Below are 14,401 nucleotides of genomic sequence, written 5' to 3' on the forward strand. Positions count from 1 at the left end.
ATATAGAATTCTAAAAACGTGTCTTTTTGCTGTAAAATCTTTAATAATGTTTTCAAAGTAAACATAAGATATACTATACAAGTCATAAAAGCTTTATATATCAACAAGCTCAACATACAAGCTCATAGTGGATTTACATATTTTACAAAACAATGCACAATTTAAAACAATGCACATCATAAATGCAATAATACATAATATTTACATTATTTACTATTAAATGATAATATTAATATTTATATAAGTGTATATATATATATATATATATATATATATATATATATATATATATATATATATATATATATATATATATATATATATATATATATATATACACTTTCCAAAGATACACACTTTCCAAAAATACAGTGAGGATGTGAGGATAGCAAAACAAAGTAAACTGTGACATATTATACCCAAATATTCATACAGTGGACTACCAGTAAAACTGATAAAAATTTGGAACCAAACAACTTTGACGTGACCATGTTTTTTCTTAAGTGTTATCTGACATAATTAAGATTTTTTCTTTTTTGACACAGTTTAACTCTGAGATCTTGTCATATTTAATTACCTTTTTTTTTTTTAAACTATAGTGAATAAACCGAATTAATAAATGAAATGTTCAAGGTGTCTGAATACATTTTGGTTTGACTGTATTTATATATAATATACACTGGGGTCAAAATGTCTGAGACCACATTTAAGATTCAACTTTTTGTCACTGACCATGTGAACTTCTTGTACAAAAGTTCAGATTTTTGGGTTATTTATTTATTTATCTATCTATCAATTTTAAGCACAAGATGCTCTTTGGATCATTATCAATAATAGTGAAGAACAAATCGTTATGTAATTTGTCATGAAAATGCATTTTCTAGTGGTCTCAGACTGCTGGACCCACTGCATGATAATTACGTTAAAACTAATGTATTCATCTGGAAATGTGAAGCGTGTTGCACAGCATGTAACGTTTGTTGTGTTTGTACAGCCTTCTAGAGGCAGTGCTTCCCCAGAGAGACTTTCAGATCCTGTTAACTAATTATTCTGATCTTCTCAGGACCTGAGGTGAGCAACTGCTTTTCACTGGAACCCAAATATAATAGCTGAACCAGTGACATGCACAAGGGGGTGGGTGTCTTGAACGGTGCCCGTGCGTTTCCATTTCCCCCCTCCCCGGTACACGATTTCTACCACAGGAGAACAAACACCAGTCAAAGGACATGAACAGCTCCGAATATAACGTCACGTGTTGTCATCTCAAGTGTCCGGTAAATACGAGGTGATGAGAACGCAGCATAAATGAAGGAAACAAAATCAAAACTAGACGTGACAGAAGGTGGTGAAGCGGAGGCAGTCTTGGGGGAGGTTTTAGGGATGGTGGGCCAGGCCCATGCAGGGGAACAGAACATGGACCAGGGTCATAGGGCATGGGCCGTGGAACAATTCTGATGCTCATGTGTCCACTGTTGGCGCTTTCGGTGGTGGACAGGGGTCAGCATTCGCACCCTGACTGGTTTGCGGCTATGCAGCTCCATACGCAACAAACTGAGATGCACTGTGTGTTCTGACACCTTTCTATCAGAACCAGCATTAACTTCTTGAGCAATTTGAGCTACAGTAGCTCGTCTGCTGGATCGGACCACACGGTCCAGCCTTCGCTCCCCACGTGCATCAATGACTCTTGGCCGCCCATGACCCTGTCTCCGGTTCACCACTGTTCCTTCCTTGGACCACTTTTGATAGATACTGACCACTGCAGACCGGGAACACCCCACAAGAGCTGCAGTTTTGGAGATGCTCTGACCCAGTCGTCCAGCCATCACAATTCGGCTCTTGTCAAACTCACTCAAATTCTTACGCTTGCCCATTTTTCCTGCTTCTAACACATCAACTTTGAGGACAAAATGTTCACTTGCTGTCTAATATATCCCATCCACTAACAGGTGGCGTGATGAAGAGATAATCAGTGTTATTGACTCATAATGTTATCGGTTAGGGTTAGAAACAAAATGTTCAATTCAACATCTCAATTTCAAAGGTCCAAACCTGCACATAAGTTTTTGACTATTAGGTTTTATAATGAAATATTCCACACATTCTCTATGTGCCAGTGTAATTTCAGAATCATTGATATGCTATTATATTTTTTGTTAATATTTTGAATTACATTTTTATTTTCTGTTTTTACTCATTTTCAGTAAAAAGAAAAAAAAAAAAGGTATATTTTATACAATAAAGTTATTTAGTTTTTGGTCATTGTAGCACTTCAAATTAAACTAAACAAAAATGAGAAATGTTGCCTTGACAGCTAGCTGAATTTTTTTATTTTTTTATTTCAGTTCAAGTTTTTGTTTCAAGTAACAAAAAATGTTTGTGCTTACATTTGTACTTAAAGCTCTACAATCATCCTTTATTTATCCAATGTAGAGCATTTCCAGACCTTAAAAAACAATGCTATGATGTTTTTAATTGCTCTTAAATTGTTTTTTTTTTTTTTTTTTCTGAATTACTTCTCTTTCAGTGAATTAGTGTGAGCATGTGAGAGTGAAAAGAGAGTAATTGATTTATCATGCGTTACCACGACAACACAACATTACCTTTCCTCCAATAGTAATTACATTTGCTGCTGATGAACCTTGGGGGCATAAATAGGCTTGATTAAGAAAAGAAACAACAAAGAGATGAGAAATTAAGTTAGTATAATTGTTCAGCTTATATAATGCATCTGGTCAGTCTGATCGATCTGCACACTGCTTAAATGCTGTTCCGTATGACAAGGAATCTTTGATCTTTGTCATTTCACTTAAATTTCCTGTCCAATCTAGTTTTTTTTTTTACTAAAACAGCGTCCCATTAGTTTCCAGGTGTCTCAAATGGCACAAATACTCAGAACCGCAGCATCCGATCCATAAAACACCTGCCACATCCTGTGGATGTTCTAATGTTTCAAAAACCGAGAGGTATAAAGATGAATAAAAAGTTAGAAAGGTTTGTTTTATATTAGTAATTTCCCCAGTGCATCCACCCCCTCACTCACCTCAGCAGAGAAGCAGAGACCCACCTGATCATCTTCCAGCCTTGAGGGGTTGCCATGCACCTCTGAGTATATAAGAGACCAGAGCTCATTCAGAAAGTAGGAGAGAACAAGAGAGAGAGAGAGAGAGAGAGAGAGAGAGAGAGATATCCATTCACAAGACGCCAGGAAAAAAAAGTGATAACCGAGAGCAGTGGAGGTGAGCTCGATACAGGCTGGAGACCCAAAGAAGAGAAGATTCAGAACTTCAACTCATCTACAAATTTAGAAAGGTAAGAAGAATATGGACAATGAAATCACTGCTTAATACTGCATCTGTCTATAAGGCTTCTATCATTTTTGAACAGTGTCACAGAAAATGTGTCATTTGTCTTTGTAAATAACATAATCCAAACTTTACAATTAAAAAACAATCTGATTTTAGAGGTATGATTGAAACATGCATGACTGGGAATTCAAATTAAAGACAAAAACTGCTGAATATTTGATGATCTTGAGAATGACTAAGTGTATTTAAATAACTTTATTGTTGTTATTATGTATTAAGACTATTATTATGCATTATGACTATTATTACGTATTATGATGTATTTTATGTGAAGTAAACCTATAGCTTTTCAAAATTTCTCAATTGAATTTTATTGACAAAAAATGTTTCAAGAAAAAAAATCTCTAAAATAATAGATTTTAAATGATTATTTTAAATTATTATTACTACTTTATTAAAGAACTGCTTTTTTTTTACACACACACACACACACACACACACACACACACACACATATATATATATATATATATATATATATATATATATATATTAAATTTAATAATTCTATTTATAATGATACGTCTATTAACCATGAACACACACATACACATTATTTATATTATATATATATATATATATATATATATATATATATATATATATATATACATGTGTGTGTGTGTGTGTGTGTGTGTGCGTGCATGTGTTTTTGTGATTTATGAGGACAGAGATTTTAAAAGTTACACGGGTATTACACTGGTATTATGACATAAACATGAAATATGAGGACATTTCATGAGTCCTCATATTCAAAATAGCTTTAAAAACATACTAAAAAATGTTTTATTAAAAGTGTAAAAATGCAGGATGTTTTCTGTGATGGGTAGGTTTAGGGGTAGGGGTAGGTGTAGAGGGATAGATGTACAGTTTGTACAGTATAAAAACCATTACGCCTATGGAATGTCCTCACTAAGATAGCAAAACAAACCTGTGTGTGTGTGTGTGTGGTACTTTATTATAAATTGAAGTGTGGATGAGCAGGGTGAATCATCAAGCAATATCTAATAATGTAAGGAAGAAAAAATTAAAATTCAATAACTTGATCCACTTTTCTGGTTTTTGAGAATATTCATAGACCTTTTTTCTTCCCCTGTGAAATGGTGTAATATATAACAGGATCATAAGAGGCTTTTGAACTATAATTCTGGAGTGTTTTCAGACAAGAACTGAGTCATCATCCTTTCCAAAAAACAATTTTGGTGAACTTTCATGGACAGTCTAATGAGTCTCAAACCGCAAGACTAGAGAGCCTGCAAACTGAAGCAGATTTATTTCAGCGGTCCTTTCATCCCTGACACAACACTGCTGTTGACGTCGTGGTGTGATATTAATGGACCACTTCCTCTCAGATCTGTGTGTGTGTGTGTGTGTGTCATGACGTCATTATAGGTTAGCCATAAAAGACCAGGTACAAATGAATGAGCAGAGTAGATAAAAGTCTTTAAGTTCACTTCTCTTCTTTCTTTTAAGCACCCTGAACAGTCAAATGTCACCAATCACAGAATATTTTGGTTATATATAAAAAAAGACTGAAAGCTCATAACCGCTTCTCATAACCGTATGCGACCTGCCCACACGCCATCATTGTGATTCAGTGACTCCTCAGTGCACAGATGATGGGGAGGCCATGTGATCCATTCAGCGCAATCAAATCAAAGGCGATTCAAGTAAAATACCTGAGCAATGAAACTCGTCCTTGACTTTATATATATCTCAGGCATTTTCTTTGCAGCTTTCCATTCTGAGTCATGCGAATGATACTTGAGGGATGGAAGAACTGATGAGATCTTTGTCTTGTTGCTTGTTTTCAGATGCTCTGTCCTTCCTGGGTTTTGGCTGCAGCAGTCTTGTGTTTCCACAGCCCATATGTAGACGGCCGCTGCTTGGATTTGATAGACTGCATGGGCCTTAAATCTAATGAGCAAAAATTGGTAAGATCGTTCAAAGGCATTAATAACATGACTTTAAAGATATACACTATCTTCGATAAAAAAAAAAAAGTAATATTGTGAAATAACCGTTTTCTGTTTTAATATATATTAAGATGTAATTCATTCCTGTGATGTCAAAGCTGAATTTTCAACATCATTACTCCAGTCTTCAGTGTCACATGATCCTTCAGAAATCATTTTAATATCCTGATTTGCTGATCAAGAAACATTTATTTTAAAAAGTAACATTTTTTAAGGATTCTTTGATGAATAGAAAGATTTTTAAATATTTTTTATTCAGCCAGGATGCATTAAATGGATCACAGTGAAAGTAAAGACATTTCTAATTTTATAAGAAAAGAATAAAACACACAGTTAGTATAATTTTTTGTATTCATTTTTTTATTTGTCTTTTCAGTCATATAGACATATTTATATAATGAATTATATAATCAAAGAGACCACAAATCTAACAATTAATCTCACATTAAGTAACTGAGTAAATCTCATTAAAAAAAGGAAAAAAAATCAGAAAGAAAAAAGAAATTATATGCATATTCGAATGAAGAAAATTAAGAAAAAATATTTTTAGAACCTCTAAGAAATTATACACACACACACACACATATATATATACACACACACACACACATATATATTCTCAATGGTGATTCCTTTTATAGTGCAAAAATAAATATAATAATATTTTTAAATGAACCAGCATATAAAATCAGCATTTTATATATATATATATCATTGGTACCCTTAGTAAATATAAGCAAAAGCGGCTGTGAAAATAAATCTGCATTGTTTATCCTTTTGATCTTTCATTCAAAAAAATGTACAAAATTCTAATCTTTCATTTAAGTAGAACAATTGAAAGTGGGGGGAAACTCACATTATGAAATAAATGTTTTTCTCTAATACATGTTGGCACCCCTAGAAATTCTTAAGTAAAATATCTCTGAAGTATATTCCCATTCACATTTACATTTTTTGGCACACCAGGGTGACAAGGAGCATGAAATTATCCAGCCATGACTTCCTGTTCCACAGGAGTACAAATATGAGGAAACACAAAGGCCAAATTCCCTTAATCATTCATCATAATGAGTAAAACCAAAGAATATAGTTCTGATGTGCAGCAAAAGATTGTTGAGCTTCACAAAATAGAAAGTGGCTATAAGAAAATAGCTAAAGCATTGAAAATCCCCATTTCCACTATTAGGGCAATAATTAAGAAGTTTCAATCAACTAAAGATGTTACAAACCTGCCTGGAAGAGGACGAGTGTCTAAATCGTCCTAACACACGGTGAGGAGGAAAGTTTGAGTGGCCAAAGACTCTCCAAGGATCACAGCTGGAGAATTGCAGAGATTAGTTGAGTCTTGAGTCTCAGAAAGCCTAAAAAGAATTATCAAACAGCACCTACATCCCCACAAGTTGTTTGGAAGTTTTTGGGAGAAAAAGCCTCTGCTCTCATCCAGAAACAAACTCCAGCATATTCAGTTGTCAGAAAAGACTGGAACTTCAAATGGGACCGGCTTCTATGGTCAGATGAAACTAAAAAAATAGCTTTTTGGCAGCAAACCCACCAGATGGGTTTGGTGCACACATGGATAAAAAGTACCCCATGCCCATTGTTAAATATACTGCTGGATCTTTAATGTTGTGGGCCTATTTTTCTGCTGGAGGTCCTGGACATCTTGCTCAGATACATGGCTTCATGGATTCTATCAAATACTAACAGATAAAAAATCGAAACCTGACCGCTTCTGCTAGAAATCCTATAATGAGCCATGGTTGGATCTTTCATTCAGGACAATGATCCAAAACAAACATAAAAATCAACAAAAACATGTGTCACTGAGCACAAAATGAAGCTTCTGCCATGACCATCTCAGTCCTCTGACCTGATCCCTAAAGAAAATGAGTGGAGTGAACTGAAGAGAAGAAGCACCAACATGGAGCTGGAATCTGAAGGATCTGGAGAGATTCTGCATGAAGGAATGGTCTCTGATCTCTCCTCAGGTGTTCTCCAAACTCATCAGGCATTATAGAAGACGACTCAGAGCTGTTATCTTGGGAAAAGGAGGTTGCAAAAAGTTTTGAATAAAAGGGTGCCAATAATTGTGGCCGTGTTTTGGAGAAAAACATTTATTTCATAATGTGAGTTTCCCCCACTTTCAATTCTTTACCTTCAAAGAAAGGTTAGAATTTTGCAAATTTTAAGAATTAAAGATCAAAAGGATAAACAATACAGATTTATCATCTTTGATTATATTTACTAAGGGTGCCTATATACAGTATATACAGTATATATATATATATATATATACTATATATATACCCAATTATGGTATGAGTACATATGAAAAGATTAAAAATACAACAATTTGAGTGCACAAAAACTAATAATCTGTTAAGCTTTGTAAAATGTAAAAAATGTTTGTTAACAAAAGCCGCTTCCATGGTTAACGTATCTATGTCCTCTGTGTCGTATCTATGTGCAGCTGTGTATCAGGCAGTGCAGATCTGCACAAGAATCCTCCAATTACGGAAGAGTGTCTTCATCTGAGCAACTGAACAGTGAAGAAGAGGTTGAGGAAGAGAGTCTCAGTTTGGCCCTGCTCTTATCAGCTCTGTCTCCCGACTTGATCGAGCTTCAAGACCCCACTGGAGAAACCCCTCACAATGACGAGAGGAGGTCTTACTCAATGGAGCACTTCCGCTGGGGCAAACCCATGGGCCGCAAGCGTCGACCCGTCAAAGTCTTCACTGATGGCGCTCTGGAGGAGGAGCCGGTGGAACCAGAGGAGCCGGTGGAAAGCATCCGGGTGGAGCGAGGGCAGGGAGACAAGCTCAATATTCAAAACAGGAACAATGTAAAGAACAACGGGAAGTATCGCATGACCCATTTCCGCTGGAACACACCACCTGACAAACGCTACGGAGGTTTCATGAGGCCCTTTTCAGATCAATCTAACAAGCCACTGCTCACATTCATACGAAACGTCATTGTTAAAGATGGACAGCTGTTCAAAGATTAAGAGAGGAGTGAACGGATGGAATATTTGGTGTCAAAACATTTAAATGTGCCCTTAATATCGGTTACCTTAATTTAAAAAAAAATAAATAAAAAAAGCTTCCTCTGAACCAAAAGTACAGGGCATGAAATGTTAGTGTCCTGTGAAAAAAAAGAAGAAAACTCATTACTTGATATTCGCAGTTCATTTAGAAACACGGCACTGTAATGATCATCTCTGGGATTTAAAAAGAAAGGATATTCAGAAATGCTGGTTATCTGAGTTAGTTTTACTGTAATATACTGTACAGTACTACATTACTACATTAAACTGAATTTGCAATGTTGCCAGCTGTGAATTTCTGTGTTTGTCAATTGCTCTGAATTGATCAATATGGGAAATAGGAAATATAAGGGATTTTTTTCAGTTTCCACAGTAAACTGGACTCTTTATGCCGGGTTACAAAAGAGTTACACAGTTACCTATCTTTTTTAACTGTATATCATGTTTGCTCTAATCTGGAGGTAAAAGGAAAAAGCAAAACCACATATTTATAGATTTATAATAACTTTAAAGATTCATAATATGGGCCATAATTTAAAATAATTATTGCCTTTATCATCTGTGCATTTATACCAAATAAAGACACCCACACACTACAAAATAATCAGGACGATTTTCGGCCCAATTCTCCCCTTCCAACAATCCTAAATCACGATTATCTTGATTTTCCTGTGGTGTAAGGTGTGTTAAGAGCATAGACTAAAACAAAAATGGAGAGCATTCACTATAGGAAATTGAAGCCAAAATATCCCAGTAATGGTCATTGCCAATTACGTCGTTTGGAGCCCAAGTCTGCACAGTTGTGGAGCCACAGTATCAAGGTCCCACCCATACTACCACAGACTCAATCGCAAGCACAGCTGTCAAACATGACGTTACATCCCGTTTTTATAGCATCAAATAACTAACTAAATCCAAACTTATTGGAAAAATGAACACTTGAACATACGTCTGCGTGATAAGAACTAGCTAAAATGACAGAAACCATCTTTGAAAAAATTTTTTTTTAAGTGTAATTGGATTTTTTAGTATATCTCACATCCCATTAGATGGAGAGGCCAGGGTTTTGATCCATACTGCAGGCAGCCACTAGGGGCCAATCAAAATGCTTTGGCTTCACTTTTCAGGACTTGTGCGGTACACTTGGGTTAAGAGTGATTCAATCTGGTCGGAAGAACGTCGGAGCCGCAACGATCTCAAATCGTAAATATCCAACATGTTGAATATTTACGATCAGAAATCCTGTTGTGTGTGGGGAACCGAAATGACAAATGCGAAATGAAACGATACCCAATCAGAAAGCGAGCTGATGGAAAACGGAGGCATAATACGACTTCATCCAAACCTTTTTCTTTTTTTTCCCTGCAGTTTTTTGTAAAAAGAAGTCCAAACACTATCATCACCATTTCTTCTTGCCCATCATCCACCATGTTTGTTTACTCTAAAGTCACGTTTGACCGCGAGAGATTTTGTGAGATTTTCACGTGTTCACAGTCGAGTTGTTTGCGAATAGAATCGGTTCATGTGTGTTGTGCCATCTTGGTCACATTGTAGCATTAAACTGTTAAATCTGATTTTTTTTTTATCATCACGTTTGTGGTCTCCCACATTTAGAAAATCTTTTAGTGTCTTTAGTGTCTTTTTTTGAATTGTTACAATGTAGGTAGTGAAAATGAACAATGTTTACAATCTCCATGTTACCTGGACCAAGATTATATAGGCAGTTTTTCCTATCCACATGACCTAAAATACTGTGTTCAAGGTCATCCCATTTAAAATATTGACTACAAACACGAAGGTATTTCAGATTTTCTGTCGCAGTGTTCTCATTTACAATTCTTTGCAGCTTTAACCACTGCCTACAACGCGCTGGATCCTTCACTGGAAACTGAAATAACTTCAGCTAAACGTTTACTCTTTGAATTCTTGCCCCTGGGAACAATACAGTCGACACCCATTATGACTTAAAGTTTGCTAAGAAGTATCTGCTACTAAAGCAAGGTGCTATTTGACTCTGGTAAGTGTATCCATAGCAGATTGGTGGGAGTGTCTTTCGATGACAACATGCCCAGTGCAGGTAGCACCAATAAAAAATAAATAAATAAATTAAATCACCTTTCTACAAGCAGCCAAGTTTTATTAAAAGCCCATTTTGCCAGTGGTGAAGCAACCCTTTAAATAAGGACAGAGATTTCAATAAAACAGATCACAAACGTCATCTCTTCATAAAAATCATATCTTTTTTCTCCTACACAGCAAATAGAGACTTTTGCTTACATTTTGCTTACAAAAAAAATAAAAAAATCCTGTAGTCTAAAAGTAAGAGATCTCGATTTGAACTCAGACATTTTTTCTCAAACCCTTCCAAGATCAAATTATATGATTACATTTGCTGAACAATGAAAGGAAAACCTTTAAGCAAAAAAACAATAAAACAAGGTCACTGGCAAACTCCAAAGTTTCAGCACCCCTAACTTCAGATGTTAAAAACAGTCTAAAATAACAGTTTGACGAAAATATGACAAAAAAAAAATATATAACAATCAGTTTAAAATAACTCCCAGTTTAAAGCTTTTTGAGTTTCGCGGCAAAACATTTCAAATGTGCACACTGCATTATATAGAAAATGTTTTATTGTCTATTTGCAAACAAATCAGAGGGAAAACTTTAATTCATTAGAAAAAGAAACATACATTGTGATTGATGTTTCATCAGTGCTACACACAGCCCAGAAACAGAGCTCTCCAATTCAAGACTCCATTTACATCAGAAATGACAGTTAAATTGCAAAGACATCATATTAAATGACTAACTTTGACACATCACAGCCCAGAAATTAACATTCTCACAGACATTAAATCCATTACTGAACTACAATGCTGAAGAAATGTGAGATGTATTTACAGAACTACTGAGCGTTTACATTGATATAATCGGGGCAAGAGCTACACTTCATATTCATTTCAAGGGAATACTCGTATAGCAATTGCATACTAATACTAAGGACGGCAGTGACAAATACTAGGGTAAAGACACTACAGACTACAGGAATCATAGCATTTACTTTTACTGGTTATTTTTGTTGGATCGTTAAAATATCTACTGCTCTGTCTGTGTAATATAAATGAGTAATGAATTCATGGCAAAAATGATTTAATCTGTTTTTATACTTGGCCTCATGTTATCTGCTATTAAAAACATGAAAAGTAACACTTAAAACATATACTGTATGCAGTCACCAATTGATGACATAAATAACAGCATGCTGAGAGAATCCTCTAGAAAAAGCACAGCAGTTCAGTTAATGGCACTATAAAAATCCACAGCCATACAAAAAAAACAGTCCTTTCACATGATGGGACTAAAATATGCAGACAACACATAAAGGTCTGCTAGCTAAACATGAATAATTTGAAAGACGAGGAAAACGGAAGGTTCCGAACCTACAGGTTTAAAGTTTTCCATCAAATGGTAAAAATAGAATTTATTATACAGCCTCTAAAATACTTGATTCTTATTTGCCAATAGGATAAATTTTGTATAATGACCGCTAAACTGTGAATGATTTTCGTATCACTCAACGCGCTCGCTTTTCAGACCAAAACAAGTTAGAATAGCTCAATGGCAACTCAAAACAGTTACTAACTTAATTTTACTGTGAAGAGAAAATCTTTGATAGGTGGCTAGAAGAAAGAAAGAAAGAAAGAAACAGCTTGGAAGAACAATGAACTGATAAGAAAAACAAAGAGCCAGAGAACTTAAAATACAGGAAGACTTGTTACATTATCGATAAATATGTTAGCTAACTAGTCCATAAAAAACATAACTTGGATTGCAGATTAAAAGTAAATTCTAAATTAATATTGTAATGTTGTTGTATTGCATGTTTTGTTGCTAGGCCGACTGTTTTCTACGTTATAATGGACTTTTTTCTTAGCACATCTACAAGTAAGCTAATCTACAATTAAGATAATTAAATAATATCAACTCAGAATGAATATCTCATATCCATATATTTTTTTATTTGGTAATTAGCAGGATGTAATAAGCAGGATAATGTACAGTCAGACGGTCACAATAGCAAAATAAACCCTGGCTGTATATTATCCCTAAACTATTATATATAGAGACGCAGATCAGCACTGAAATATCTCTCGGCATGATCTGGGATATTTGTAGAGATTTATGTAATTCAAATGACAAAACTTGTATCAAAAAAAATTTGTTTGACCAGGAGTGTGATGAATGGTGATGATGCCTTTCCTGATAGACTGTTTTTTCTTCATTTGCCTCTGAACCCTGGAGCTAGCAGTCAATCACAAAAACAAATCTATGAATTTTGCAAACTCTATTAAAATGAAGGTGTCATATTGATTTGTTCTTTATGAGGAAATACACACTCTCATTCAGACAATGACCAAACAAGGACTAAACCAGAACATTCTAAAACTAACAAACAGCTATTTACATATATTCATAGACCTTATACACAACTTTATATACACAGTAAAAATTATGCTGATGTTTACAAAATAAAAATAATTTGAAAAATTGTCTAATGCCACAACACTGTGCGGAAGCACTCAAAAATAAGCACAACACAGCAGGTTACAGATGAATGCAAATGAGTATGGTTAGATAAATAGAAAAAAAGTGTTAATTAAATAGTTTTTTGAGCACCAGAGCTCCTTAACACCACTTAACTGTGTTTAACACATAAGACGGTGACCTCCAGTGATCCGAACTCCAGATATCTACACAGACTGAGAACACTTTGTGATAATAAGCTTCCAATGTTTAAAGAAAACAATATAAAGTTAATTATTCACTAAATGTTCAAACTACTAGGAACAAAAATTAGCACCAACAAGTAAAAATCATTCGAGAGACGTGTTGAGTAATAAATGGGCTTCGTTGATACAAATAGGATTTAAACTCTTGGTAGAAAGGTTTGTAAGCTTGATTTGTCACAATTTATCATGAGATGACAGAGGGGGAAGTTTCACCTTTTTCTCTATAAAACTCCTCTTCATCATAATTTATTGTACGATAAAAAAGTGCATCTATATATATATATATGCACACACATATACATATATATATATATAGATCATAAAGAAAATGAAGCCTATTTTATGATCATTAAGATTATTTTGCATCATAACATTATTTTTTTATGACAAGTAAATGCTATTCACCTCCAAAATAATAAATACCGCCTTAAATACTGGTGATTTCACTATAGTTTATTACAATAAGGAATGACTGTAATGAAATGATTTGTAATTGAAATCAGCACTGAAATGTGCATAATTAAAGACAGTAGAAGAATTCCTACAATAAATATATAAACAATTTAAATATTTTCTTTAACATTACAATGAGAATTTAGGGGTAAATGTGCTTAATTGTCATGAAAACAATGTCACATTGCAAAAAAAAAAATAAAAATCTTAAAGGTCCTAAAATAAGTTTTTTAATTTATTCATTCAAAATATTATTTATTATTTCTTTCTTGTGATTTTAGGGGTGAAATATAACCCAGACATGTTCTTAATAGGTTTTGTGCCCCCGTTGAGTTGGAATTTTGCTGCAATACTTGCCCAAATACATGTCTATGTGAGCTATGGAGGAGCAGAATAACCAAGAATATGTGGGAAATATTTGTACATACAGAAAACTCAGCGTAACTGAACCCAAATGTTCGAAAAGTTACTGTCTACAGTAACAGCATAGGCGGGAAACGGGACAATACAGCAATGAAGCTTATAGGATAGAGGAGGGCTGACCTCTTAGTTTTCCTTCATTAAAAACATAAAAATATAATTTAATAGTTAAAACCCTCCAGCTCCCGGCACCTCTTGCTGCTACTGAAGGTTCCTGAATCCTGAGTTGAGCTGCACTAGTAAACGCACAAGTCCGGGAACTTCATCTCATAAACGGGGACAGATCGACTCTGGGTTTGGCCGTAACTTGATGTGATGGTTCCAGATGGACTGGGAGGAGGCCTG

The 14,401-nt window shown here is 34.7% G+C and overlaps 2 protein-coding genes across 4 annotated transcripts in view; one reads left to right on the forward strand and one right to left on the reverse strand.

Moving 5' to 3' along the window:
* Positions 1-3,085: 3,085 nt before the first annotated feature.
* On the forward strand, positions 3,086-8,351 carry pomcb (proopiomelanocortin b). The gene is made up of 3 exons (XM_048207587.1): positions 3,086-3,312; positions 5,183-5,302; positions 7,815-8,351. Exons 2-3 carry the CDS (start codon positions 5,183-5,185, stop codon positions 8,349-8,351), a joined length of 657 nt encoding a protein of 218 aa, XP_048063544.1. The 5' UTR covers positions 3,086-3,312.
* A 2,654-nt stretch (positions 8,352-11,005) lies between these two features.
* Positions 11,006-14,401, reverse strand: part of efr3bb (EFR3 homolog Bb (S. cerevisiae)) — a 46,427-nt gene continuing 43,031 nt past the window's right edge. For all 3 annotated transcript variants that reach the window (XM_048207582.1, XM_048207581.1, XM_048207583.1), the window contains one exon: positions 11,006-14,398. In XM_048207582.1, the coding sequence (XP_048063539.1) occupies positions 14,293-14,398 (106 nt within the window). In that variant the 3' untranslated portion in view covers positions 11,006-14,292. The remainder of the gene's footprint in view (positions 14,399-14,401) is intronic.

The sequence above is a fragment of the Megalobrama amblycephala genome, linkage group LG11 (genome assembly GCF_018812025.1).
Source record: "Megalobrama amblycephala isolate DHTTF-2021 linkage group LG11, ASM1881202v1, whole genome shotgun sequence".
Taxonomy (NCBI): domain Eukaryota; kingdom Metazoa; phylum Chordata; class Actinopteri; order Cypriniformes; family Xenocyprididae; genus Megalobrama; species Megalobrama amblycephala.

Excerpts from the sequence above, each read along its gene's own strand:
- pomcb (XM_048207587.1), top strand. The coding sequence starts at position 5,183 with ATGCTCTGTCCTTCCTGGGTTTTGGCTGCAGCAGTCTTGTGTTTCCAC. Across the intron at positions 5,303-7,814 it reads AATCTAATGAGCAAAAATTG|CTGTGTATCAGGCAGTGCAG; the intron begins GTAAGATCGTTC and ends ATCTATGTGCAG.